The 26505-nt window shown below is 38.8% G+C and overlaps 1 protein-coding gene across 2 annotated transcripts in view; it reads left to right on the top strand.

The window, feature by feature from the left end:
• Positions 1-26505, top strand: part of BRINP3 (BMP/retinoic acid inducible neural specific 3) — a 216519-nt gene that overhangs the window by 157545 nt on the left and 32469 nt on the right. For both annotated transcript variants that reach the window (XM_086617402.1, XM_086617403.1), the window contains one exon: positions 17330-17552. In XM_086617402.1, the coding sequence (XP_086473528.1) occupies positions 17330-17552 (223 nt within the window). The remainder of the gene's footprint in view (positions 1-17329; positions 17553-26505) is intronic.

Here is a 26505-nt window from a genome sequence, read left to right on the forward strand (position 1 = left end):
ATGAGGAGATGTGCACAAATATTATGAGGTGTATTTTCAAAGTAGCTTTGAAATTGAACTTATTCTTTCAAATCTTTAGTTTAAATACAAAATATTATGGAAGCAAATAGCACACCTACAACAAACTAGACATAAATTTTACTGTCACAGTTGGGCTTAAAGATGATTCAGTGAAGCACCAAAATATGTGCTTATTTTAATCATTTATAGTCCATTAACTTCATAGATTTGACTTGTGTGCTTAAATGTTCAGCATCAGCTTAAACAGATCAGAGACATCTAGGACCTTGAAGAACTTGGCCCACTGAACACAAAAACTGTGCTACCAGCCATGTGGCTTTACAGGCGTAATTAAACAACAAAAGTTATCCTGTAAATATTTTAAAATGTCTACTTCTGCAGCTTTAAAAGACAAATTTCTGCTCTCAAAATGTGGAATTTGATTTTTTTTTCACTTGTTGCTGTATCTGCCTTATAGAGATATTTCAAAAGGTAAATTTCAGTATCGCAGAAAGTGAAAGTGATATAAATACAGCCACAGTAAATTCATATGAACTTTCACATTAATATTTGCTGAAAGTATTTTTCATTGTGCATCCACCCTCCTTCATTGCTTTGATTGCACAGTACCAGCTGAAGTGAATTGCTGTTGCAAGCTATTTCTTCTTAAATCCCTGGATTCCCTGGATTTGGATTTCATGTCTAATGCATTTTCTAATTCCCTAATAACTCCAGGATGTTTTGTTACTGAGCATTGATTAGCCTTTACATGTACTGACTCAAAATCGTCTGAAAAAATCCACAGTTCTGAAAGGTTCATCTAAAAACTAGATTAGAATCCTCAGTTAATGTCTAGCACCACATAGAAAATTACCAAAGTTTTCTCGTTTGCATCATAGCAGAGATTACTTTTGAGACTTTAGAGTCCCGCTTCCTCAGTTCAATTATATTTTTCTATTGCTTTATAACGATTGAACTACTGATGTTCCCAAAATCCCTTGTATAAAAAAATTAAATTTAAAATGTTGAAGAAAGCATGTTCTAATAGAGGTGATGATAAGCTTATTACCGAATTAAATATCAGTAATACTAAAGATGAAGAAGTTCAGGCATCCCTTTCATTTTTGTGGGGTAACATTTGCATCTTATATAATTAGTATTGTATAAAACATGCAGAAAGCAACAGGAGAGATCTCCTCCACCATTCCATAATCTTCAGTGAGATTTAGAGAATTATCCATTTAATAGTGCCGTTAACTTATAATCTCCATCTTCAAAATTGCAAAATGTCACGGTAGTGGAAAACCACCACATTTTGATGATGCACTTTCAGAACTGTCTCTCTTCTCCTTCAGTTAATATTTTCCCATATGAAATATGAGCATACTGTAAAATGTCAATTTTGAAACAAGAAAGGCTCCTTCCACTAAGCATATCTGCTTCTTAGATCTGCAAATCTGGTTTATTAAAACCAAGCACAAAAGAAGTCCAAATCTGAACTTGGAAAAAGTGAAAAATCAGCATTCTCTCACTCTTTAAGTTAATCTAGACCTTAATCAATTGACACTTACATACAAACTTGGCCAATATTTTTACTACTGAATACTACTACAAGATAGAATATGTTTCAATTCACGCTTTACATTTTGGGCTTTGTGGTGGTCTTGCTATATAGACATCTGAGTTGTTTGAGTCACAGGTTTCCCAAAGGATTGACCAACCATTTGTGGTCACACTACATGTCTCTATAAAATAGCACTGTGTGATCACTCCAGACTTCAAAACTGTTCTACTGTTTCTTGTGAAGATCCTTCTTCTCCCAGTGAAGGTGGTGTCTAATACCCTGGCTGCAAACCATGGTAAAATACAGTAAAATCAAGACTGGAAATCACAATTGGCACTGACGTGGAAGTGCAGATGCTCAGGGGAGAATTCTTAACAACCTCTGCTAGCTTTCTGAATTTGATACAGATGGGCAACGTTGCCTTTCTGATTATTGAGGCTCTAAAGAATCTGTAAAGGAGGGATTCTAAGATTGTTCCAAAGTCAGAGACTGGGTATGACAGTTGTACAGTCAGTCAATACGTACATCCATAGGAATTGATCATACTTGTTCCCAAAATCTACACAAATCTCTTACTATTTCTCAGGGAAGAGAATTTTGCCATCGTTGTTCTTGCATGTACAGACTCTTAGATGCTGAGCTCATGGTAACACATCTGTTGAGTTTCTTTTTCTTTCAGTCAGTTTGAGTAACAAAAAATAGCAGATGTAGCCAGAGTAATCAGTGAACCATTATTTGATTTGCTAAAAAAATTTTACGCATAAGTAAAGCAAACACAAAACCAGTCGGTTAAGCAAAGCGTAAAGTTAAATCTTTAACTTAGATTTAAATAGATTTAATTTAAATTTAAAATAAAAATTAAAGTAAGTTAAATAATGTAAATAAATTTAAATAGATTGTCCAGTGCTGAAGACAGAAATCTTAGATGTCTGGTTGACAGACTGCGTTATGATGAGAGCCAAAGACAAATCCAAATCTTCAAGATCAAATGTGAATCACAGCATAAAGACACAGGAAACCTGGGAGAAAGAAGTTTGCATCATCAGATAAGTACTATCTTTTTCATCATTTCATATGCTATTGTCAGCTGAAGTTTTGGAATAATCTTAATTATGAATTATATTAATATCTCCCAGCAGCGCATTAAGAAACGCAGCCAGTGTCCCTTGTGTGGTTCATTTTTTCTCCTCCCCTCCATCAGACAAACATTCTGAAATATTGCTGTGATTATAGCGTGTCAGGTTCTTTCTGATGGATGACTCCAGCAAAACTGCAGCAAGTCTGAATTTAGCGTATGATGTTTAACCTTAACGATCCCTCTATTTAGTCAGAAAAATCTCATGTAACTTTGCCATCCCAGTAAGTCACAGGTTTTTGCCATTCCTCTGGTGCAAATTCTTTCTAAAAACTGCTTTAGCAAAAGTGGGCATCATGGGATTCCTTTTTATTGCCTCTCACTATCTTCAAATCAAAGTCACCTAGCTGACAAATAAAAAGGTAATTTTTTCCAGCTGCCAAGCCTGCAGGTTGACTACATCGTGTAGACATCAGCCTGGCTTCTGGCCTTCTCCCTTATTACCAGTAGTAATGACAACACTAAGATCTAAACAATGCCCTCAATAACTCTTGTGTAAACCACAGTGATGTTTTAAAAATTTTCAGACTGCCTTTTAATCGCTAGGTAAAAATTATATTGATGTTTATAAGGTTCCCTATGATCCTTCTAATATAGGAGGAGGAAAAAAAACCCAAGAGAATCTGCATTCTAAGATAGACATTTTAAAACACTGTTAATGTACTAAATGTCTCATTTACACCTGTTCCAAATTACTGAAAGTGAGTAAAAGAGCAGAAAGTAACTGCAGGTTTAATTTGGAAATGTCAGTTTAAACATAGACGTTGTTATATATACACTCTGATCAGAAGAAACTTCTTGCCCAGACTGACTTTCAGACTCTACGTTGAGATTCCAAGTCTTAAATAACATTGCAAGATGTCTAGATTTGATTTGGCACCACAGAGAGTCTGTAAATTTAGAGTTCCACACTGTCATTTGCGGTGAAGACAATTTCCACTAGAAGTTCTGTCTTACCGTAGTCCAGTGACACGTTACTGCTTTCCCAGTTACTGTTTTTCAACTCAAATGCATGTAGCATGAGCTGATAAATGAAATCTGGAATTAAAATTGAATACTGCAGGATTTCTTCAATTTGTAAAATCAACGAATTTAACCTTGCTCTCTCATAAGCTTTGCTTTCACTGATTCAGGAGAAGGAGAGAACATCCCGGTCCAAGGGCCCTTGCAAGCTCATTGTACATGGCACACACCAGGCGTGATCGCACGGGTCGTTCAGGTGGCACAGTCTGTCTCTCTGCTGACCAGAACAGACCCTTTTGGGATGCAAAGTGTGTCTCATTTGAAATCTTAATTGAAAGACTCCTTGTGAAAAGTCTGAACAGGCTCTCTGGCAGTTGAAGGTGCTTTTTAATCACTCAGAATAAAGACTTCAATCAATACAGTTCAAACTATTTGCCCCTGAGCAGTAGAGTGGTGGTTTCCTTTAAAACGGTGCTTGCAGCTTCAGGCTCAAGGCCAAGAAAACTTAGCCCCCTGAGTTCTTAATATAATTATTGTTTTCTCTATTATCTTGCAAGGGTGTTAATTTGCCTCCCAGTAATTAGCTTCCCTATGTGGTTGTCGGGAAGTTTAATCAATAGCATGAATAGATACACCAAGCTGTCATTCCTTCTGTGACCAGTCCTCCCCTCCCACCCCTGTGGAGGTGTCACTGTTTCAATAAAATGAACAGGTGGGATGTGCATAATTTCTTCAGAGAGTCAATGTCTAAATTGTTCATCTCTTACTCCAGAAACGAAGGTACTGCCATCCAGGTCCCGTCAATATAATTGCCCCCGTTCCAAAAGTGAGAGCATGATATGACTCCTGCTAAAGCAGCACCTGGCCAATCAACTTATTTAAGTTTTACATGGCATTGCATTCTCAGACACTTCAAACGTCGTGGTGACATTGTAATAAAAGGAGGAGCAGAAGGTTTGATCTAATATAATTCTACTTATGTCCACCATGTACGGGACATAATGTAATTCCCTTCAAAGCTAGTGACAAAAAATCTCATTCTTGGGGGAATTCCAATCCGCCTTGGCAGCTTTGGGCTTTCTTTATTAAGGGAGATGTCACTCTGTGGCCTCTGTTTTCTTCTAGGGCAGCGTTGTCTGTTCTGATTCATAGCTTCTTAAATCTCCTCTTGTAACAGCTTAACACTGGTTATTTACTTCAATGTGTTTTCCAGGACCACTTTTCAGTTTCACTCATTCTCTTCCCCGAACTATCCTTCTCTCATGCATTACATGGTTATTTACCTTACTTAGTTTTCAAACTGCTGGAGTTACCAGCATGATCAAGAATGAGTAAGGTAACTTTTGGGGTGACAGAGATTATCTCTAAATCCACGCATAAGAATTATGTCCTACACATTATGTGCATTTATAGTGCTACAAAAAGATAATAGCCAGCACTAGACAAAAAGTGGGACGTCCATGCTGCAAGAATACTTGTAAACCGTGTTGAAATGATCAAAATGTTTACCAAAAAACCCCCCAAAATAATCCACAGATAAATTTTCGAGAATTTTTTCTTGAAAGCTTATAATGAATTCCAAGGGACCTCCGTTTGAAGGGCAGTGATACAAACATTTTTAAAGAGTAATGAATGAAAATCACACCCAAAAGAAAAACTGACAGGATGAAGGGAATGCCTTTCAAATACTGGGATTTACAGAGACAGCTGTTAGAGTCTGGGTTTTTTTTTTTGATTTCTGAAAAGTGAGCTTAGTTTCAAGGTCAGATTTAGATTGAGAATAAGAAATAAGTAATTTCTTGATTATAGGAAATGTGAGTCTTTTCAGCTTGCACCAGAGTCTAGGGAAGGTTATTATCTCAGGCTGTTATCTTCAGAATTAATCCATGGTTTGCAGGATGATTTTCTGTCTTTACTACCACTTTTGACTGCAATTTTTTTCCTCTTCGCCTGGGCACCAAGAGAGCCCCAAGGCTTGGTAGGGCAGTATCTCTGCTTTCCTGTTCCTGTAACAGATTGACATTACTGGTGTTACTGGTACATGTGTAACACATTTATATAGATGTCTATATATAAAACACATATGCAGAATCAGTTGTATTACAACATTTGCACAAGATTTCTCAGAAACTGTGTATTAATGAAGGATTAGAGGATCTCTGTTCCCCACCGATTCCACCTTCACCTGCACTGATGCTGAGCCCTGCTCCTTCCTCCTTGCAAAGCCTGGGGTTTAGAGGAGCTATCCCTGCAGATTTCTCACTTCAGAAAAGAAAGCCAACAGAAAAAAAAAAAAATCACCAAAAAACCTATCCCACTGCAAGAATCCTGAAAATTTGCTTTCCCTGAGGCTTAAAAAGCAGCTAGATTGTACCAGTTCAAAGAGCCTGTCCAATATTCAGTGCTGAGCTTCTCTCCTCCTTCATACACAGTCCATATCTTCCAGAGCACAGACATTTCCTTCCTTCTCTTTGTCCTTCAGAAAGTTTAAAGGAGAGTTCATTTCCTTTGGAGAAGCAAATGTTTTAATTATAGGGAGAGCTGAATGATTTAGTCTAGATGGGGGAGAGAGGGAAGGAAAATTCAGCTTTACTATCTTTCCTGTGAAGAAATAAGGTTGTTTTAAGCTGCTGTCTTATGCTTCCTTGAATTGGATTATTTTCAAACATATATTTCTTAGAACACAGCTGCTACTTCTTTGACAAATTAAGTAATGCATCATGAACAGCTAAAATCCATTGCAACATAAAAACAAATATATGTTCATTTTAGTACTTTGTTTTCTCCAGGCTTTTGAATCATGGTAGGATATTTTGAAAAACATATATCTTTTATAAATCTCTTTAATAATATCTTCACGATACCGAGGCAGCACTTTACTGAACAGCAGCTGTATCCAAATGTAGGTCCTATCACTTTTTATTCTCTCAGACTACCAGCTTTGTGGTTTGAGGTTTCAATTTACAGCTGACACTGATATTTGACTTGCTGTCATATTTATTGCCCTGGTTATTGTTGCCTCCTTTGGGCAACCTGGTGTAGTGGAGGGTTTCCCCACCCATGGCAGGGGGGGTTGGAACTAGATGATCTTTGAGGTCCCTTCCAACCCAAATCATTCTATAATTCTGTGATTCTACAATTCTGTGATTACAATTAAAAGCATTGTTATGAGAAAGGGATGATAGTACCTTGGGCACGTTATTGAAGTGGAAGTTTTTTCACATGCAGTCCTGTTATGTAAAAAGCATGATAAACTCTTGGGCATTATGAGATCTTTTCTACTGGAATTCTTGCTCCCCATACTACTTGCAGATATCATGGAGGACTCCAAGGAGAATGCAGTTGCCTGGAGCCATCAACAAATTTGTTATTATTTTTTGTAATACATACCAGCAATTACATTTGGGGTCTATTGAGTTAACTGCCCTACAAAGATATAACAAGAGATAGGGTCTTCTCTGAAGACCTTGCAGTCTGAACAGAAGAGCCAGTTGAAGGGCAGCAGAGACTTATCTACAAAATATTACAAAATATTGAGGCAGCTGTTTTGAAAAAAAAATAGGAATAATCTTTCAATAATTGCAAAATTAGGCTTTTTTGACAGAATACATTAAAGAGCTTTGACCTTCATTTCAAACTGACTATTCATTTTGTCATTTCTTACTTTGTAACTTTTATGTTATAATACAAAATTAAAGGCAAATTTCTGTTCTGTCAAGATGAAATATTTTGACTTATTCAAAGCAAAGTAAAACAAGAAAACCTTGTAAAGTTTCTTGTAGAGGATTTCAGAGAAATCAGAAGCATTTGGAGAAACTTTAGAGAGTTTCAAAAGATTTAGGTTGCATTCTAATTTTGGAATGCTAAAAATCCTTTCACAAAATGGATTTTCTATGCTCTGCACAGTTCTACTTAAGAGCCTTCTTTGTTGTGAAATGAATAGCTTTAGCAGCTTTCCTTAGCTTTTGTGTGAAATTAATTGGTAGTCTTCTTTCCAGCTTCTAACCTACAACAAAAATAAACCAGTTTTTATATTAAATACTAGGCTTATTTACAGCATCAGCAGATAAGGTCAGGACTGAAATGGGTACAGAGGTTAAGCAAATTGGCAGAGCAGGGTTGGAGGAGCTTTACTGCTCTGTGGCATCTTTTCTGTAGGCAAATAGATTGCTGGATTTACTCAAGATATTTCCTTAGTGTTTTCCAATGAAAGCTTTTGGTTTGAATATTTCTTGTTGGCTCTGACTGTTGCTCATTTTCCTTATGCATTGCTACCTGTTTATTTTGGCTTGCTATTTGAATGAATTGTGCCAAAAGAAGGCTGGAGTTGTATTAAAACCAGGTGTAGACAAATGATTAGCATAGGCAAGGAGACAGGTTATTCTGAAAAGAATTCACGCCCCAACTGAACTAAAACTGCAGCTGAAATTTCTCGTTTAATGTGAAGTTTCAAGTTCCCTAAGTAGTTTTTCCTCTGACAGGCAGGGATCTGGAAAGGTGTTATTACAGGCTCCTGCCTTTGGAACACCATCTCATGAATCACTCCTCGGAGAGATGATAGCATTTCCTCTGCAAAACACTGGGGAAGATGAAAAAGAGAGATAAGATCTTCACAGAGACCCTGCAAAGCCCAGAATCTGAACCCTCAGCTGCACATGATGGGCAACCAGAGTCTGTACTCCATCACGTGGCAAATGCAAACTGCCAAGATGGGGGAACAGGAGGCTTGGGACTCCTGGCACCAGGAAGATGGCTCCTTTTCCACCTGTAGACCTGTGACTGCAGATTAGGTTCGGTGTCCTGGTAGCAGACAAAGGGGAGAAAGGTGCATCTGGGGAGCCATCAGAGCTGGCCAAGCCTGACTCACATGCAGGCACCAAAAAACAGTGGGCAATGGCATTTGAAGATGGAGGATATGTCTGGATCACAGATCCTGCTTCTCATGAGGAACTGTAACCTCCCTGATACCTGCTGAAAAGCCAAAACCGTGGGGCATAAGCAGTCAAGGAAGTTTTCAGAGTGTCAGGAATAACATCTTGGCATAGGTGCTGGATGGATCAACAGGAGTGGCACAGAGCTGGAGTGGCTATTCCGTAACAAGTAAATGCTGTTTGGAGATGTGATAATCAATGCCAGCCTTGGCTGTAGAGGACATGAAATAGCCATGCTCAGGATCAGGAAAGGAGTGGGTAAAGGAGAGTGGCAGAAGGCAGACAGGGGCTTCACAAAAGCAGTCTTCACCTAATTTTGGGAACTGGAAGGTGGGATTCCCTCTGAGGCAGCTCTGAAGACAAAGGAGCTCTGGAAAGCTGGCCAGGTTTTAAGGACAGCATCCTCCAAGTGTAAGAACTGTCCATACTGGGAATCAGGAAAATAAGTAAATGTACTGAGGAACCAGCTTTGCTAAATGGGGAACTCATGACAGAGTTCCAAAGCGAAAAGGAAGCATACAGGAGGTGCATACAGGGACAGGCTACCAAGGGAAAATTCAGAAACATTGCCCAGATATTTGGGGATGGTGACAGGAAAACCTAGAACCAATGCTTGCAATGGATGCCAAGAACAAGAAAAGCCTCTATAGTTGTCTTAGTTGCAAAAGATTGAACAAGAAAATTTGGGTCTGCTGCTGAGTAGTTTGAGTGATTGTCCCGTCCCACTCGGTCAAGTAAGGGGAGGTGAGTTTTTTCAGCTTGCGATGGCCAAGTGTCATGGCAATTATCCAAGAGGTTCGACTAAAACAAAAGCTTTTTGGTTTTAGGGACAAGGGGTAATGGTTTAAAATAGAGGGAGGTAGATTCAGATTGGATATTAGGAAAAAATTTTTTACCATGAGAGTTGTAGAACACTGGAACAGGTTGCCCAGAGAGGTGGTGGATGCTCCATCCCTGGAGACGTTCAAGGCCCGGTTGGACGAGGCCCTGAGCAACGTGATCTAGTTGGAGATATCCCTGTTCCTTGCAGGGGGGTTGGACTAGATGACCTTTGAAGGTCCCTTCCAGCCCTAACCATTCTATGATTCTATGATTCTATGATTTACTTGGGATTCAGCAAAACTGCAAAAGATGGTAACTCTAATGACATTACTTTTAATGGAGCAGGGTTACAATGGATATTGACTTGGCAAAACTTAGCGATGACATCAAAATTACAAAACACAGCAGATTGACGAAACTTGCACCAACATTACATTTATCTGCCTAATAGTCAAGTCAAAGATAGAGATACATGAAAACAGAAGGAGAGATAAGAGAAACAAGAAAAGACACCACCACCCTTGGATCCAGCAGCAGTTTCTGCTGGTAGTCGGGGTCCTCTGGTGGTGGGCATGTGCCAAGAGGCTTATCCATACTTCTTTTATCTTTGAGTGCCTGTTGTCCCTCCTCAGGGGAGGAGTACTGTTGTGCATGAGCAGTTGTTCTCACAACTTCACAAAAGGTCTCAAAATGGGTCTGAGGATGTAAAGGATCCTGGTAGTGGACTTGCCCCTCTTTATCGCCATGACTGCAGTATGATCTTTTTGGGCGCGTGTGCAGTCGTTCCTCTACACAACATTCATGAAAGTTCTCAAAATGGGTCTAGGGGACGTAGGAGGTTCTGGTGATCAATTCATCCCCCCTTTATTGCTGTGACCATGATATGACCTCTCTGAGTACACACGCCCTTAGCCTCAGGTCGAGATAAGGGAGTTAATGCAGAAGGTGGCACTGCCCTGCCTGCACGAGACCTGTCATTATCTCCTGCTCCTCCACTTCCGTGCCCCTGTAACACCAGTTTGCTTAAGGCATCTCCCGTAGGTCTCTTGTCGAGTGAGGAAAGTACAAAGTATTCGAGCGTCTCCGTATCACTTTCTCAAGACGGACATTTGCGACCGTCGCTCACTCCGACCTGGGGTTCTACAGTGATTTAGAGATTTACTTGTTTTGGCATAAATGGATAAGGCAGAGGTACTCAGTGTATTCTTTGACCTCCGTCTTCACCGGCAAATATCCCAGGTCCCTGAGCCTAGTAAGGGGATTCAGAGGGGAAAGGAGCTATCAGCAGTGAGTAACGGTTGAATCAACGGTTATTTGAAAGAACTTGACCCATGATAGTTCATGGGATTCAACAGACTGTATCTGTGATTTTGAGAGAGCTGGATGATATCCTTGTAAGGCCTCTCTCTCTCTCTGTTAGTTTGAAAGATTGTGGAGACTGGGGAACATCCCTGATGACTGGAGAAAGGCTAATATTATGCTGATCATCAAAAAAGTCTGAAAGAATGATCCAGGGAACTATGGATTGATCAGTTGCTTTGGTTCCTGGGAAAATCATGGATTAACTCCTCTTGGAGCACATTTCTGGAGAAGTATTTGGTTTATGTGGCAAGGTTTTGATAGCCGGGACACTGCAGGGGTGGCCTCTTTTGAGAAGACACCAGGTTCTACTCCTGTGTCAGACAGAGCCAGCACCAGCCAGCTCAAAAATAGACCAACTGCTGCCCAAAGCTGAGCCCATCAGTGACACTAGTGGCACCACTGTGATAGTATATTTAAGAAAGGGTAGAAAACACTGTGCAGCAGCTGTGAGAGAGGAGTGAGAAAACGTGAGAGAAACATCCCTGCAGACACCAAGATTGGTAGAGAAGGAGAAGGAGGAGGTGCTCCAGGTGGTGGAGCAGAGATTCACTTGCAGCTTGTGGAGAAGACCACGGTGAGGCAGATTGTCCCCCTGCAGCTCATGGAGGACCACAGGGAGCAGATATCCACACTGTAGTCCATGGAGGACCACAGGGAGCAGATATCCACACTGCAGTCCATGGAGGACCACAGGGAGCAGATATCCACACTGCAGTCCATGGAGGACCCCATTCTGCAGCAGGTGGAGAGGAGCCCATGCAGGAGCAAGTTTTCTGACAGTACCTGTGCTCTTCTGAGCGTACCAGTGTGTTCTTGAAGGGCTATACCCTGTTGAAAGGATACATGCTGGAGCCAACTGGATCAAACAGCAATTCTGGTTCGATGTCAGAAATGACCTGCTTGGAGCCCAAGCTCACATTAAGCCTGAGTTAACCTCTCATCCTGTTATTATGGTTTAAGAAGGGAGATGGCTTCCCAAAGTGGTAGTGCTTTATGCAAAGTACTCGTCATTTGCAAGTAATTCTCATTTTAAGAGTGAGAAAAGATGAACTGTAATGTGGAACATGAATTCACTTCAGCTCATTTTGAAACTGCATGGGTTGCACTCATTTGGACCAGCATTTCAGACTGCATGATTTTTTTGTTCAGACACATACCACCACACCTTCACTTGTTAAAGACTAGTTGGTTTCTTCCCGATTTGCCTCAAGCCCACTATAACATTTAGTTTGAGCCAAAGCAGGGCAGTTTTTACACAAGGTATTTATTATACACTTCTAGACCGTGGTGGCAGGATTCTGATACCTTGAGAGCAAGTTAAGGAGATTGTTAGAAAAAGACATATGTACAAATGGCAGATGCATAGATTTTACAGCCAATGTTGAAGTATCACAAATGCTGTCGATCAAACTAATGACCATACACCACCTTATTCACTACAAAGTTTCTCAAAGATTTTTCTTCGATAAATAAGGGAGAAAAATGTTTCGTTAAAGCATCATTTAGAGAAATGATAAAACAGCCCATTTCAATTGCTGTCTAAGGGTAGATTTTGACATGATAATATGATGTAAAAAGTGGTTTTCTCCTACAGACGTAGTTTTACTGAGCTTCATTAAATGGAAAAACTGCTACAGTCCAAATTCTTATTTGTTTTAGAAAATACATAGACTATATGTAAGCCTATTGACAATAGTATGTATCAGTCAATGAGGGATTCTTAAACTGGTCAGGGAAAATACTTTTTCAGTTATTGTCAAGCTGCTTTTGCTGAGAAAATACCATTGCTTTTTCCACATCTGGATATTGGTAAAAGAGTTAAAATTAAATTTAGATTAGACTATGTAATCCACAATTAGACAGGGTTATATATTTACTGAAACATTATGTTGTAATTTCCAGTACTAAAAGTTTTGATGCCATAAGATTAAATTGTTTCATTTTAGGTAAAAGGACTCATCAGAATATGACATTAAATTAAATGACAGAATAAAACTTGATGGAAGGTCAGGTCCCCAGAAACATTCATTTCTAGAGGCTGAGAGAAGATCACTGAAATTTCTTTTAGTTTACTTCGTTGTGAAACAGATTCTTTCTTAACATATCACCAAATGCAGTTTATTTTTAGACTGTTTTGCTTTATGTTCTCCTAAACTGCACGTAGATTTTCCCCTCACTTAATTTCTTCACACGGACAGGCATGCTGTCATTCATTTCAGCCATAACACACAGCCAACATAAAAAAAAAAAAAAAAACCAACTAAAAAACAAACCAAAACAACTCTATTTTTTTTCTTTGTTAGAAATCCATGTCAAATTTTAATTTTCTTTTTTTACCAGGGGTCTCAGGAATTTTGATCTTCCATAAAGAACATTACACACAGTCTGTGGCTTAAAGGAGCTATTGTTTTATCCTCCTGCTCGTGTATCCTCATCCTCCTCTCTGAGGCTGAGATGATTGTTCTCTTCCTCTACACAGAGTGTGTCTTGGGCTGTGAGGAAGAAATCACTCTGATTCTAACTCCCATAGATTAGAAACAATCTCTCTTACACTGATCAGGGAAGAAGTGGCTATTTAAGTTCAAAGCAAATTTTAGGAATGACAGTTTGAAAGATCAGTCATGAACTTGCTCTGTTTAGTCTAAAGAAAATAGGAGAAGAAAGTGCAGTGATATTATGTGTCGTGTCAATATTGCCAGCATTACATGGTACAGTGAGATGTTGGATGTGGTTCTGTTATTAACATGGTTTTCTGAATTCCCAAGCTAGTAGAAATCGGTTGACTTCCAAAATGCTCCAAAGATCCTCCAGAAGGCATCTTAGGGAACAAGCTAACATAAGACATGTTGATATTCTGGAAGAGTTCTCAAAAAACACTCAGCCTCAGCTGAAACAAACAAAAAAAAAGAAAGAAATGTGCTGTGGTCTTGTAGGTGTGATAGTCTCGTAAAGATCTTGTAATTCAAAATATTAGAGATGATGTTCAAAATGTTCGTAGCAGAGAAATCAGGGATCCTCTTCCCTCCCAACACAGAGCAGGCATCTTTTTCCTTGTGGCAGAGCATTGTCAAATTCTTTGATGAGGCTTCCTGCATTTTTCTGGTCTTTGCTAACTGTGTATGCAGAATGCTGATCACGGCATTCAGCATCGCGCCGCTCTCCGGTACTGAATAACGTGGAGAATCCCGGTCACAAGCTGAGCAGCTCTAGGTATTTCTTACAGCCTAAATATATCTGATATTCACCTGATTTCAGCAATGATGTTTGCTCCCCTCGTGATATTTTTCATTTATTCTTCGCCACTGAAATAGGGTGTGCCATTTCAATATCTAGGCACTGTTATGCAAGGAAGATTCACCTTGCAGAAAGGGGAAAGTGAAAAACAGATGTGTCCGGCTATAAAATGAAAGTTAAATAAATTTGTTTGCTCAGCCACTGCATATAACATTTTATATTTTCCACCATTATTTGCAATTAGTTAATAATATGGGAAAATGGTGTTGCATGTGTTATCCATGTGAAAACAAATGAGGAAGTGCTGCAATCATATCATACATGGTATCAAGTATCATGTTTTAAAAGTGTCAATTTCTATGGCCCCCAGCACTGTAATTCTGGCTGTTAATCCTCAGGAATGGCTGGTACACTGTGTTGATTAGAGTGTAATAGTTTAATCATCTCTCAGTGATAGGAGTTCGTGTTGTAGTTTCACAGATCATGAAATGTGTCTGTTTAAGATATGAGCACATTATCTTTTCCTCAATTTTTTTTTTTTTTTGCAGAAGGCACTACGTAACCATGCTCATTTTATCTCTGTCTCTCTTTTACCTGCATTGTGCTGCTCATTAGCATCATCATCCAGGGCACAGGGATAGTCGAAGATGATGTTTATTACAGGGAAAAAAAAGCATTTTCTTATTGGAAATGCTTTTGCATTGCAAGTTAAGGAGTGCAAACCCTCCTTATCACTCCTAAACACTGCACCCCATCCGATCAGTTGTTAGCTGCGGAGCTCACTGCCGTTGCACAAACGACAGCAAATTGACGATGCTTCTTAAACAAGTTATTGCAGCAGCACGAAAACTGAACAGGCATATGCTGAGGATATTCTCTCCTCAGGGATTTGGGTTTCTTTTCGGCTTCATGAACCTGAGTTTAAGTAAATATACCAGTCTCTCAGAAGAATAGAAGGGAAACGAGAAATTAGCAATTAAAACAGGTAGTCAAGAATGTGGCTTTTGGATCTGATCCCCCCTCGGTGTGTTAGTCCACTCCTCTGAAATCGGTAGAGCTCGGCCAATTTATACACACTGCAGACCTGCACGTTGCCAAAGGACATACTTTGTAGCAGTTCAGTTAACCTTATCTCCTAGTCATTTGTTTTCTCTTCTTTTCATTTTTATTCTTTTTTTTTTACTACCAGTTTGTAAAATTTGCAAGTGCACTGTTGAGGCTTGTAAGGCTTTCCCAAGCCAATGGGACTGTGTCTCCTCTAGACAAGCCAGATGTAACCCTCTCCCACAGCGTCCGCGCAAGCCTTGGAGGGAAGCAAGGGCTGGGAAGTGGAGTGTGAGAAGACTAAGGTGTAATTGTCACTTGGGAAGGGGAAAACAGGGAATACAATAAGACTCACAGAGATGCTCATCTGGTAATGCAGAATTTATCAAATACTCCTAATAATTCCGATTATCAAGCTACAAACTCAGGAACAGAGACTTTTTTTTTGGACAGAGGATAAGAACCAACTTCTTTGATGATCCTTTGAGGTCCCTTCCAATCCCTAACATTCTGTGATTCTGTGATTCTTAGACAAAATTAGGGAACGGTAAAAACAAAGGATAAGAGGCTCCAAATACTTGATAAAATAAAGAAACGATTCTTTTCCTCGGTCCCTTAATTTGTACCCAGGGACAGCAGTGCTGTCCTCAAGGGGAGAATAGTGGACAACAAATACTCAAAGAGGAAGGCATAAGGAGAAAATGAATAACACAATGCCAAGGAGCTCCCAGATGAATTATTTAACCCACTTTATTAAATATAAAACCATCATCTTTGCCCCTTGCTTTTCATATTTTACCTTTCAGAAGACCTTTCAATGCCTTTTGTCTTCTGATGAATCTTAATCCATCACAGAAAATACTTTGCCGAAATACGACTGTTCTATTTCGTCATGGCCCAGTGTCCCTCAGGATGTGGATGAGATTCACTCTAGCTCATTTAGAAAGGATCTTTCCTCTCTGCCCATAAAAAGGAAACGTTTTCCCCCTTTTTTATAAAAATGTTGTTGAAAAAGCTAAACTGAAGCTAAAGCTAGAACCAAAAGACTCGTAACCAATAAAGGTAACACAGCTTGCTTTCATGTGAGCAGATATTTTCCCCAATCAACCCTCTCCCACAAGCAACCTAAAATTAGAGCAATATTAAATATGATGATTAACTCTGGTTTTAAGCAGAAGGCTACTTCAGTCAGTTGGATCACTACATTTACATAGTCTGCTGGAGCATGGACTGCTCAAAAGGAGCATCTGGCAGGGCGAAAGCCAAGCGGTGGGAGAAGTGACTTTACTGCAAGAACAAGCCGAATGAAAAAACGGATTGTGCAGGGTGGGAGGATAGCAGCAGGCAGGAGGGCAGACAGGAAAACGTACTGATATATGGAAATATGAAAGAAATAGGATAAACATACTTATTCAAGTGTGCTACTCATTTTCTAGCTTTTTCCTCAGTAATTAGAGCTCTTTTAAATGGAAGTTTATTTATATTTGAAACTTATAAATCAACTTGCAAATTATTCTACTTATGAAAATAGACTTGCTGATTAATAAAAGTTTGTCAATAAGATTCAATCTACGTATTCTATGTGGACTGAGCTACCGGAACCAACCACAAAGCATAGGATGTTCACAATAACAGTGATCCTGTGATTTAAGAAGTCCTTTTTAGCACTTTAGAGAGGGGGATATGAGTCAAAAAGAAGTTATGGGAGACATTTTTGAAGTGTCAAAGGACCATAAAATGCTTTGAAAGGCTCCATTTCAATTCTAAATAGATTTGAAAGTCTGACCTTAAATGGCTTGTCTCAGGTGAAATAACATGTCTAAAAGAGAGCTGGCCTGTAAAAAATCACATTTACTTGCATTTCCTAAGTATTGGAATACTCTTTTTAAGACAACTTCCTATCTTCTCCAAATGACTCAATGTACATTTATCTTGAAATGTGTATTTACTTTCAGATTCTATGTTTGAAGGAAAGAAACTCTGATTCTTATTTAATCTTTATATTCTCCACGTTGAGAAATAATGAGAGTGCTTGTATTTCCTTTCAAAATCAATTTAATAAATACATAAATATTGTATTTTGCTGCTTTTATTCTAATATTACCATTAAAAATGTAGTTACCTTTCTACTCTGAAAGAGTTAAAACATTCAATTCTAAAATTACGAAAGTGCAAGGATAAAAAAAATTAGAAGCTTAAGAAAAAACAAAGTAGACATAACTACAATTGCCATAACTACATAATTAAAGCCTATTAATTTTTTTTTTTTTTCAGATGAATTCAAATTATTTATGAAAAGGCTGCCCATGAATTATTTCCTGAACACATCCACTGTGATGCATTTGTGGACGATGGATTCTAATTTTCAACGTCGTTATGAGCAACTAGAGAACAGCATGAAGCAACTCTTCCTCAAGGCACAGAAAACTGTTCACAAGCTCTTTGGCCTTAGCAAGAGATGCCATAAACAGCCACTCATCCGCGTGCCAAGGCAGAGGTAAGAAAGCCCATGAGATCCTGAGAAACTCAAACTGCTGTCTTGACTCTAGAATCTCCTTAAGGGCATAGATGTGGGAATGTGTGCGGCACGTGGTACAAGCACAGTACACAATCTTTACATTCGTAGGAGTTGAATAATCCCAGCTTTCAATATTGCTCCATTCATGCTTTCCTGAATACGATGGGAAAGGTCAAAGCAAAACCTGATTTGTAGATGACTATGTATTATGTGAGGCAACTTAAAAACAACATGAGCGTGCAGATTCATCCCGTTTGCTCTGCCTCTGTTTTACAGAACCATCTTTTTACTGGAACTTGGCCAAGTGTAACCGTGCCAAATAATTGTGTACTGAATACTGAATGCCTATTCTGAAGCAAGCACAGTTATTTTAAGAACTTTCCAGGTCATTATACAGTATATACGACATACTATTGATTTCTTGTCTCATTTGTCAGATATGAATTGGATTTGAAAGGATGCCTCAGGAAAGAAAATAGGCGAGTTTTAGTCCTTCCTAGCAACAGAGAGATCCTGAAAGCGAGCTAGTCAAATCTATATTAACATAAAGTGGTTATAGTTTATTGCTAACTGAAAATTGCTTTATTGAAATTGGTTGAATGACACTAGAGTAAATCTGAAATGCACGAGCTTTTAAGGATAATATTCTTCTGAGCACAAGGATTGTGGGCCTAGGACAAGGACTCCTGCGTTTAGCACGTATCTCCATCACTTTGGAAGAAATTTGGTTTAGGTTCAGTGTTCCAGAACTGCCAGGGGTAGTTTACTCTCCCCTGGTTTCAGCTCTCCTAGTGTGAGCTAGAGCTCCATCAATTCCTCTTTGCCTTGTGGGGCACTTAGCTAACCCTTCAGCTTTTCCTTTCAGAAGAAGACAGCCGTTACGGATTTCATGGCCCCCTTTTCCTACAAATTGTGCTTTGCTTTGTGATCTGCTAGTTGAAACAGAAAAAGTTTTTCACTTATGGGGTCATTTCATAATTAGAAAACATTCCACTAAGAAAAATAATTGTGTCTTCTGAAATAACCAATACAGAGTTTCGAGGTAATATTCTGTTGCCATCGGTAATGGCAACGATAGAGTAGAGGTGAACTGAGATATAAAAAGCAGGTATCCGTTGAAATGATTGATCAAAACACACCTTCTTGTTATATGAAGGATTTTTTTTTTCAAATGCAGAACTTGTAAGTTCACGATTTATTTGTTAATAATAACTTTTACTAGCAGCGAGTTTGCTTTTTTTACAGGGAGTTGTACTAAACTTTCATAATAGTTTGATTTTACAATGGATCTCTAACTTAGGAATATCATAACTTACTTTTAAGATAATTATATCCTGTTTTAGTGACTGCCCTAAAATTTTTCCTAGCCGGTGCCAAGAGAGGTTGGACATATGATGATGTAAAGATGATCAATAGATGGCTCAAACATCAGTGCTAAAGGCAGGTTTGGGAATACTTAGCCAGTGGGATGCATTTGCTAAAAGAGAGGATTTTCAAAGGCTGGATTCCATCTGACTATCTGGGAAAATTGCCTTCTGACATCAAGGCTTTTATGGCTGATAAGAAGAGCTTTGAACTGAGAAGTGAGGGGAAAAGTTCAAAAGAAACCGGTTTAATTTCCAAACGTGGTTAAAAAAGATCTGATAGACTGAGATACAGGAATGGATAAAGGAAGATCAGTGGTGGAAAGACAGATAGTGAGGAGAAAGAAAACACAGGTATTGACAGAATAAGATTTAAGTGCTTCTCAAGACGAGAGTATACCTAATCCAAACAAGGTGCTGAGTTCTTTGATGCAGAGCTGCTAACAGGTAAGCAGGCAAAACGCGTAGAGGGTCGTGCAATCAAGAATGAATACCTGAGTAATGCAACTGAGGAACATGAGTCATTGGCCAGGCTGTAAAAACAGGTATTTCAGCAGAAAGTGAGTGGAATAACAGAACCAAAACCAAGTACTAAAATTTACTGCGTTTAAGGGAAGACAGAAATAAAAGCGAAAATCACAGCATCATGTGCCAATGATATTCTAGGCTCCAAAGAAACAAGAAGGGGGAATTGGAACAAAATGTAACCTTTTCCAAAGGCTTTCCAAATAACTCTTTCAGAACAGTGTTTAAGTTTTGATACTGGTGGTTATGGATGAATTTTATTATGGAAAGAAGAATTAGAGTTAATGGCGATATAAATACTCTTTTAAATTATGTTTTATGGGCGCTTGTCTTTTCAGTTAGTTACAGATTAAAAAGCTAATGCTTCGGTTTTTAATAAAGGTCAAGATGCTGGCAGTGAGTAAAAACAGAGTAACTGCTAGTGTTTAATTTTACACTGTATTTCACAAGTCAATAGAAGATATTTACAAAGGATTTTTAAAGGAATGTATCAAAAATGAGAGCTGGTTTTCTCTTTCACGAAGCTGAGAGGTATCTCCTAAAAATTTAATATAATTCATGAAAGCTTTCTATGAGACTGAGTTTTATAGGGATTTATCTATGTAGTCTGCCAGAACTCGTTTTGTCACACTTGAAGGAGCTCCTACGTACGGTCAAGGTTATAATTCATTACTGAAAATACCTGTCTCTTTTCACTGGCCTCAAAATTTTGTTACTGAACAGGAAACAAATTGTTGCTTGCTTGTTTTTTAAATAGGATTCAATTAATCAGTTAGACAGAATTGCTTGCAAGTTTTTCCACATTTCCTGAAGAACCAAGCCACTTAATAATCATAAGCCTAAATTTCATATATATTATAATTTTCTATTCCTCGAACCCAAATACTGCTGAATCCTCTCCTAACATCATTGTTCATAGCAGAAAAGAGTCAATTAACTTGCAAGTTAAAGAAACTACGTTCCTGCATCTCCCCTTTAAACACAGTTTATATTCCTCAGTTAGAATAATGTTTTCTTTCAGTCTGCACTACGGATCAGAATAATGACTTATTTACTGCAGCACTTTGGTATACACTGAAGATGGGAACAGGATTGCTATTTTTATTTTATTCTGTTCATTGCAAATCTTTTCAAGTTCCAGATGTTCTTCCCAGATTTTAAGCTTTCTTTCATTAACATGAAATAGATCATTGTTCCTTTTCCTGAAAGTCAAATCATGCCAAGATACATCAAAAGTCCGTAGATTTCCATTAGAAACAGTAATGGTGCTGCTGACTGTAACTTTTAAAATTCACCTGAATTAATCAATACACTTTCTGTAACCAGTGAAGTATTTAGTGGTTGCCTGAGTTCAAAGCAAAATACCAGCTGAAAATTCAAAACCAACAAGGAGCACAGAAGTTGCGATGTAGATAATCTATTCCCATGTTGTACATAGGGGCGGAACGACAAAACATTCAATTTCAAGAGATAAAGAGAAAACCAAGATTAAAGAACGTACTCTGAAGAAGAAACTTGATGTTCTGTGGAATAATGCTACTAGGCGAGCTATCGCCTCCGTGAATCCGAGGCTCTGCTTCAAAAGGCACAAGTGATTATTGCTGATATATTCTCATTGCATGGACACATCTGCCTGAAAATCGTGCGGAATCACGTGCTCGTTCGCTGTGTTTGCGTGGCCAGAGCCCACTGCGTGCAGCAATTGTTGTTCCACTAGATGGCTAGCTCTTGCTGCCGTTTCTGTGCAGGAGGGTTGGTGAAACGCCGCTACTGGCACAGCGCGTTTTGCTGCGCAGGAATCAGTAGGTGCTGTAAGATGTGTACAGGAGGGTTGTTGAAACAGTGAGAGAAGCACGATACATTTTACTCCGTAGGAAGCAAGCTGAGGTGTAAAACCATGTGTCTGCCCTAAGCTCGTCATGCATATTTCGGTATCGGGACCAAGAGGTGGAAGGAACAATTGTTCATCTTCGAAAGCAGGTTCCATGTGGTCCCTGCGGTCTCGTATATCTATGCTGGGAGAAGGACTGACATAGCCATTAAGTTAGTCCAAGCTCTCGTCTCCAGCAGCATCTTTCTCCAGTGAGGTGAGAAAGGGATGCCCTGTTACGGGCAGCAAAAGGCAGGCTTCCTCACAGCGTAGGCTGAGCGTTGTGCTCGCACCTGCACTGACAGACCAAGTCTGTACATGCATAATCTCATGTTAATATCGCCTTCGGGTTGGATCTTCTCATTTTTCAAAGACCAAATAAGTGGAGGGAATAAAGAAATATCAATTTTACTCAATAAGGGTGTCCATACACCCTACATTGTCACCCTACAATGAGGACGTTGTAGCTCACATGTGGCAATGGGAACTGGTGAAGGAAAGTTGTGGTTGTACGTTTGTCACTGTGTTATGGGGAGGGAAAGTTGGTTTTATTTCTGTCACTGTCTTATGACAGTAAGATTTCTTTTCAAACGTAATAACTACATGCTGAGAAGCTGAAAACCACAGGAATAGAGGACCTGATCCTACTCATGAATTGCTGTTGGTGAAACACCTGATGTGAACCAGAGCTGAGGGTAAGCAGGCACTTACATCCACCCGAATTATGGGACCAAAATGACAAAACCAGAATATGTGCTTAAGAGCATAAAAGAAATAAAAAAAAAATATTGTCAGAGAAGGAAAATCTTCACTTTCCCAAATATTTTTCGGTAAGAATGGCAATGATTTCCTGTGATCAGATTTAATACCCAAACACTACTGGAAGACATTGAAGACAAGGAAAAGCTTTTGTTGTTTCCTTCAGAAGTGCCAGTTTACCACTTGATTTCATTCTTTTCTGTCATTCAAACTGGTTCCTTGGCTAATGTTTTCTGTTTGAGAGAATGCACTCGGTACAGTATATTGCTATATGTACAAACCTTATTTGTATGAAGTTTAGATGATTTTGTAATGAAAAAGCATCGCTTGAGGCCAAATTTAACCAGCACAATTTGTGACTTAATAAAGAAATAAACAAAAATATTAAAAGGAGAAATGTAACGTAAATACAAAAATAAGCCAGTGTAAAAAATTACATCCTCCTTGGCATAATAACAAAATGGCAATCTGCTGCAACAAACTGCAACTGAAGATTATTAACAACTCAAACATGAATTTTAATTATAAAAGACCAAAGTACAGCACTGGCACACAAAATCATGTAATCTTGAATAAAAAGTCAATATTTGAAGTTTTGAAAAGACTGGATGCTCAATATTACCATATAATTTACAGTGAAGATGTTGGTTATATCAACACTCCAATCAGTTTTTTAAAGGATTTTATTCGGATAACACAAGCTGAAGGCAAATACAGACAAAACTTTTATTCTAAGCATGTCCTTATCTTCATAAAGGAATTTTTTTAAGAAACATACTCTGAAGCTATTGTAGACTTAGAAGGAGTTCATCACCAGAGGCAGTGAATAACTGCATCAAACAGAAGAGTTGCAGAAAGAATTCTGGTTTTCAAAAACAGATTTTAGTCTGGAATTTCCCACAGAATGCACCACAGCCCGCTATAAAAGGCAGAAGAGCCATGAATTTGTGTTTTCTCATTTTTTCTCTTCTTTTTGAATTTCACATGCCCTAAGAGCACAACAGGGCCTGAATACTGTAAAAACACTTCAGAGAAGGGACTTAGTCTTGTCTTCAGTCCATATGCAGGAAAAAGATTTAAGTTACCTGACTTTTTGACCTTTTTATAGTTCCATTGGCTACCTCCACTCCTCCAGATGTTCACAAACAGGCTATGACTTGGGCCCCCATCTATCAAGATGGGCATTCAGGACAGGAGAAGCAGTACCTGTAACACAGTCTATCAGAATACTGAAGCCTTGAAACCTGTTTTCTTCAGAATGCTTCAGAATGAAATACACAAAAAAACCCCAGTGTAGATTAATCCCATGCCCTGGGGATGTTACACAGGATTAGTACCTTATATCCCAAAGTTGGTTATCAGCTACTTTAGATTGCTTTGCTATAAGTATAATGGATTCATGGGCACAGAATTACTGAGGTGTAAAATCTTCCACCAAGGAAGCCACAAAGCTCAATACATGGAAGTTTCACAGCACATCACACAGAGACTTTTATTTTCAAAGCACATTTGTGGCATTGGATGTAAGGGAAAAAATCTAATTATGCATCACTTAGCAGACTGTTAGAATGAAGGTGAACAGTGAGTCGAGATGAAAATTGTGTTATGGAAAGATAGTGTAAGGCAGTAAAAGCTCAGCTGAATGAATTGGGTCTAATGTGTATGATGCTTCTGAACAAGAGGTGCTAAGCAAGCAGTATTTGGTCCGGTTTTAGAACACCTTTTTCTTTTAATAGAGTATAATGTATCACAGAGATGTTTCTAAACAAAAATCATTCCAAGAAAGAACAAAGAAAAATGTATTTAGATTACACATCATTTTGTATTATGAAAAATAACAGAATTTTTTTGATCTACTTCAATTAAGATATTGCATGTGCCAGTTAAAAATGGATTTGAAAGTTTCAATGTAAAGGAACGTGTCTCCAGTGGAAACTTTGATTTGATCAAACACACCAGCTGCACATCTGAAAGTTGCATGCCATAGAAAAGGAAGGTGATAAGATGAAAGTATCTGAGATAAAATGAAGGTCAGTTTGGCAGTGGTTGCTTTACCAAACTGAATAATAAGTCTGCATCTTTTCTCAAAGGAAATAAAATGATCTGCTTTGAGGTGATACCTTTAATTGGATTGGGGATTAGAGTTATTTAAAACTAACGTGACAGACATAAAAATATGATGTATAGGCTTGCAAATAATAGGGCTGATAACAATGACAAACTGAGATAAACTCTTGTGTAGATGTGTGTTTTCACACATATTTTAATAACTGTATATACATAGGGGCAGACTGCTCTTAGCATCTGTCCTTGTAATGCATTTTCTCTCAAGGAGGTTTGGTTTTCTAATGTTGCAGCATTCCATTGCATATTCACAGAATCTGTTCTTGATCACAAACTATATAAAAAATTTTTCCCGTCTCTCCACAACTCCACTTTTGATTTTTTTTTGATGAATAGCAACATTAGAAAGAAGCAATTTTACCATTTCATAAAGTGCTTTGAAACTAGTGGGCAGGTTATATTAATGTCACAGAGCAGGGATATGCTTCCATGCTCTGGAAATAGCATCTGTTCAATATGAGCAACAAACATGCCTATGTTTGGTTCTTTTAAAGCATGGACTGCTTACCAGTGTGGTTGTGCCCCAATAGCAGTGCTTTAGAAATCACATTTCACATTTTGCAACAGGATGCAAAATGTTAGAAAAAGAAAATCAGCTTAGCAGGAATCATCTGACATGAAAGGAGCTATACTAATATAGTATTAAATGATATAATATTGATACAATATTGCAGGATGTTATATTACACGTTATTCTGAAACTTGCAATACTAAAAATATGATTATTGAATCACTAACTGCTATTAGAGTACCTTTGCCCTGACAGCCTGCTTTAAAAGGACAAAACGTTGGCGTGAGAGATGTGAGTTCATTCCATGTATTTCCTACTGCTGAATATTCGGACAACATCTCGAAGGAGACAGCATTCAGAAGTGTAAGAGCAGAAGATGACTCAAGGAAATCTTTTCACTCAAGAACGACTGTTTTAGTGTCCATCTCTTTCTCATGGGCTCTCTTCTAAGAGTAACAGGGTGACAGGAACAGAAATCCCATGTTCCTTTGGAAGATCAATTTCCTCTATACAGTCCAGTTCTGTGAAGTGGAAAGTTAGGCTCAATTTCCCCTTCTGCTTCATGAAACAGTATCTAGGGTATCCATTTTTTTTCATATCTGCTAATACTCATTCCACTACAAATTGCCTATGTGCCTTCCACCTACCAAAGCTCCTTGTTGTTTCCAAGCCAAATGTCCAAACTTTTCTTTCCTAGGCAAATTTTGCGGTGCAATTGGTGATATCAGTACTGGAGCCTGAAAATTTGAAGACAATAAAACACAAGGAGCTTAAGCCAGCATTTTATTTTATAGACATGTGGTATTAAAAAAGAAAAGTGCAGATTGAGAAAAAAACTCCTGCAGAATTTCAGCTATGAAGATGGATTATTCAGCACATTTAATCCTCAGCGTAGATCTACAATACTGAGGAGTTTGCTTTTGCCCTTTTGGTTTTTGCTGTGACCCAGCTGCTGTAAAGGGCCTTCCCTCAGGCCAAATTTCAAGGTATCTTAATCACCTATCAACATGAATCACTTGTAGAAATAACATCAGAGCCAACACTGTGGTGACTCACAAGGCTTGCAAGCCTACCCTTTAAAATGATTGCTTGGCACGTGGATAGATCCTGGCACACATTTCTGGGCTTGGCAGTTTCTGCGTGCTCCTAGCCTGATGACCATCTGTCGTTTGTAGTCGTGACATGTGATGTGATGGCCATGGTCCTCTCTACATAGCACCCCTCCACTTTCAGGGGTCATGATTATGTACACCACAAATGCAGCTGGAGGTCAGGCAAGGACACCAAAGTGAGATATTGATTCTTGGAGCACCCCGGGCTTCAGGTTAGCCCTGGGTCCAGAAAGCTGCTGTATCTTCCAGATTTCAGCTGTATAGTAAGACCGTAATTGAACATTGCTTTATCTGATCCAGAAACAATTAAAATGTGCCATAAGGGCGCATCCTTTACCATCTATGAGTTAGTAAGTAAGATGGGAGAAAAATAAGAAAGAATGATCTTTGATATTGAGTCTCCAGCATCAGGCTTCCTCTGTCTGTTCCCACCATCGTGCAACAGGGCTGACAATAGGCCAACGATGTCACACGTCCCTCGCTCTCTTCTGTCTATTGTGTTTCTGTAGAGTGGCACACAGGCTGTGTCTTGCTACGTGTTTGTACAGCAGTTGTCACAGTGGGGCCCCAGACTCAGCTTCAGCTGGGAGGAATTTCTGTAACATAAATGCTTTTTCTGGTCTGTGCCATTTAAAGTAAAAATACATCTCCTCTCTGGGAAGGTGGT

The sequence above is a fragment of the Tauraco erythrolophus genome, chromosome 10, assembly GCF_009769465.1.
Source record: "Tauraco erythrolophus isolate bTauEry1 chromosome 10, bTauEry1.pri, whole genome shotgun sequence".
Classification (NCBI taxonomy): Eukaryota; Metazoa; Chordata; class Aves; order Musophagiformes; family Musophagidae; genus Tauraco; species Tauraco erythrolophus.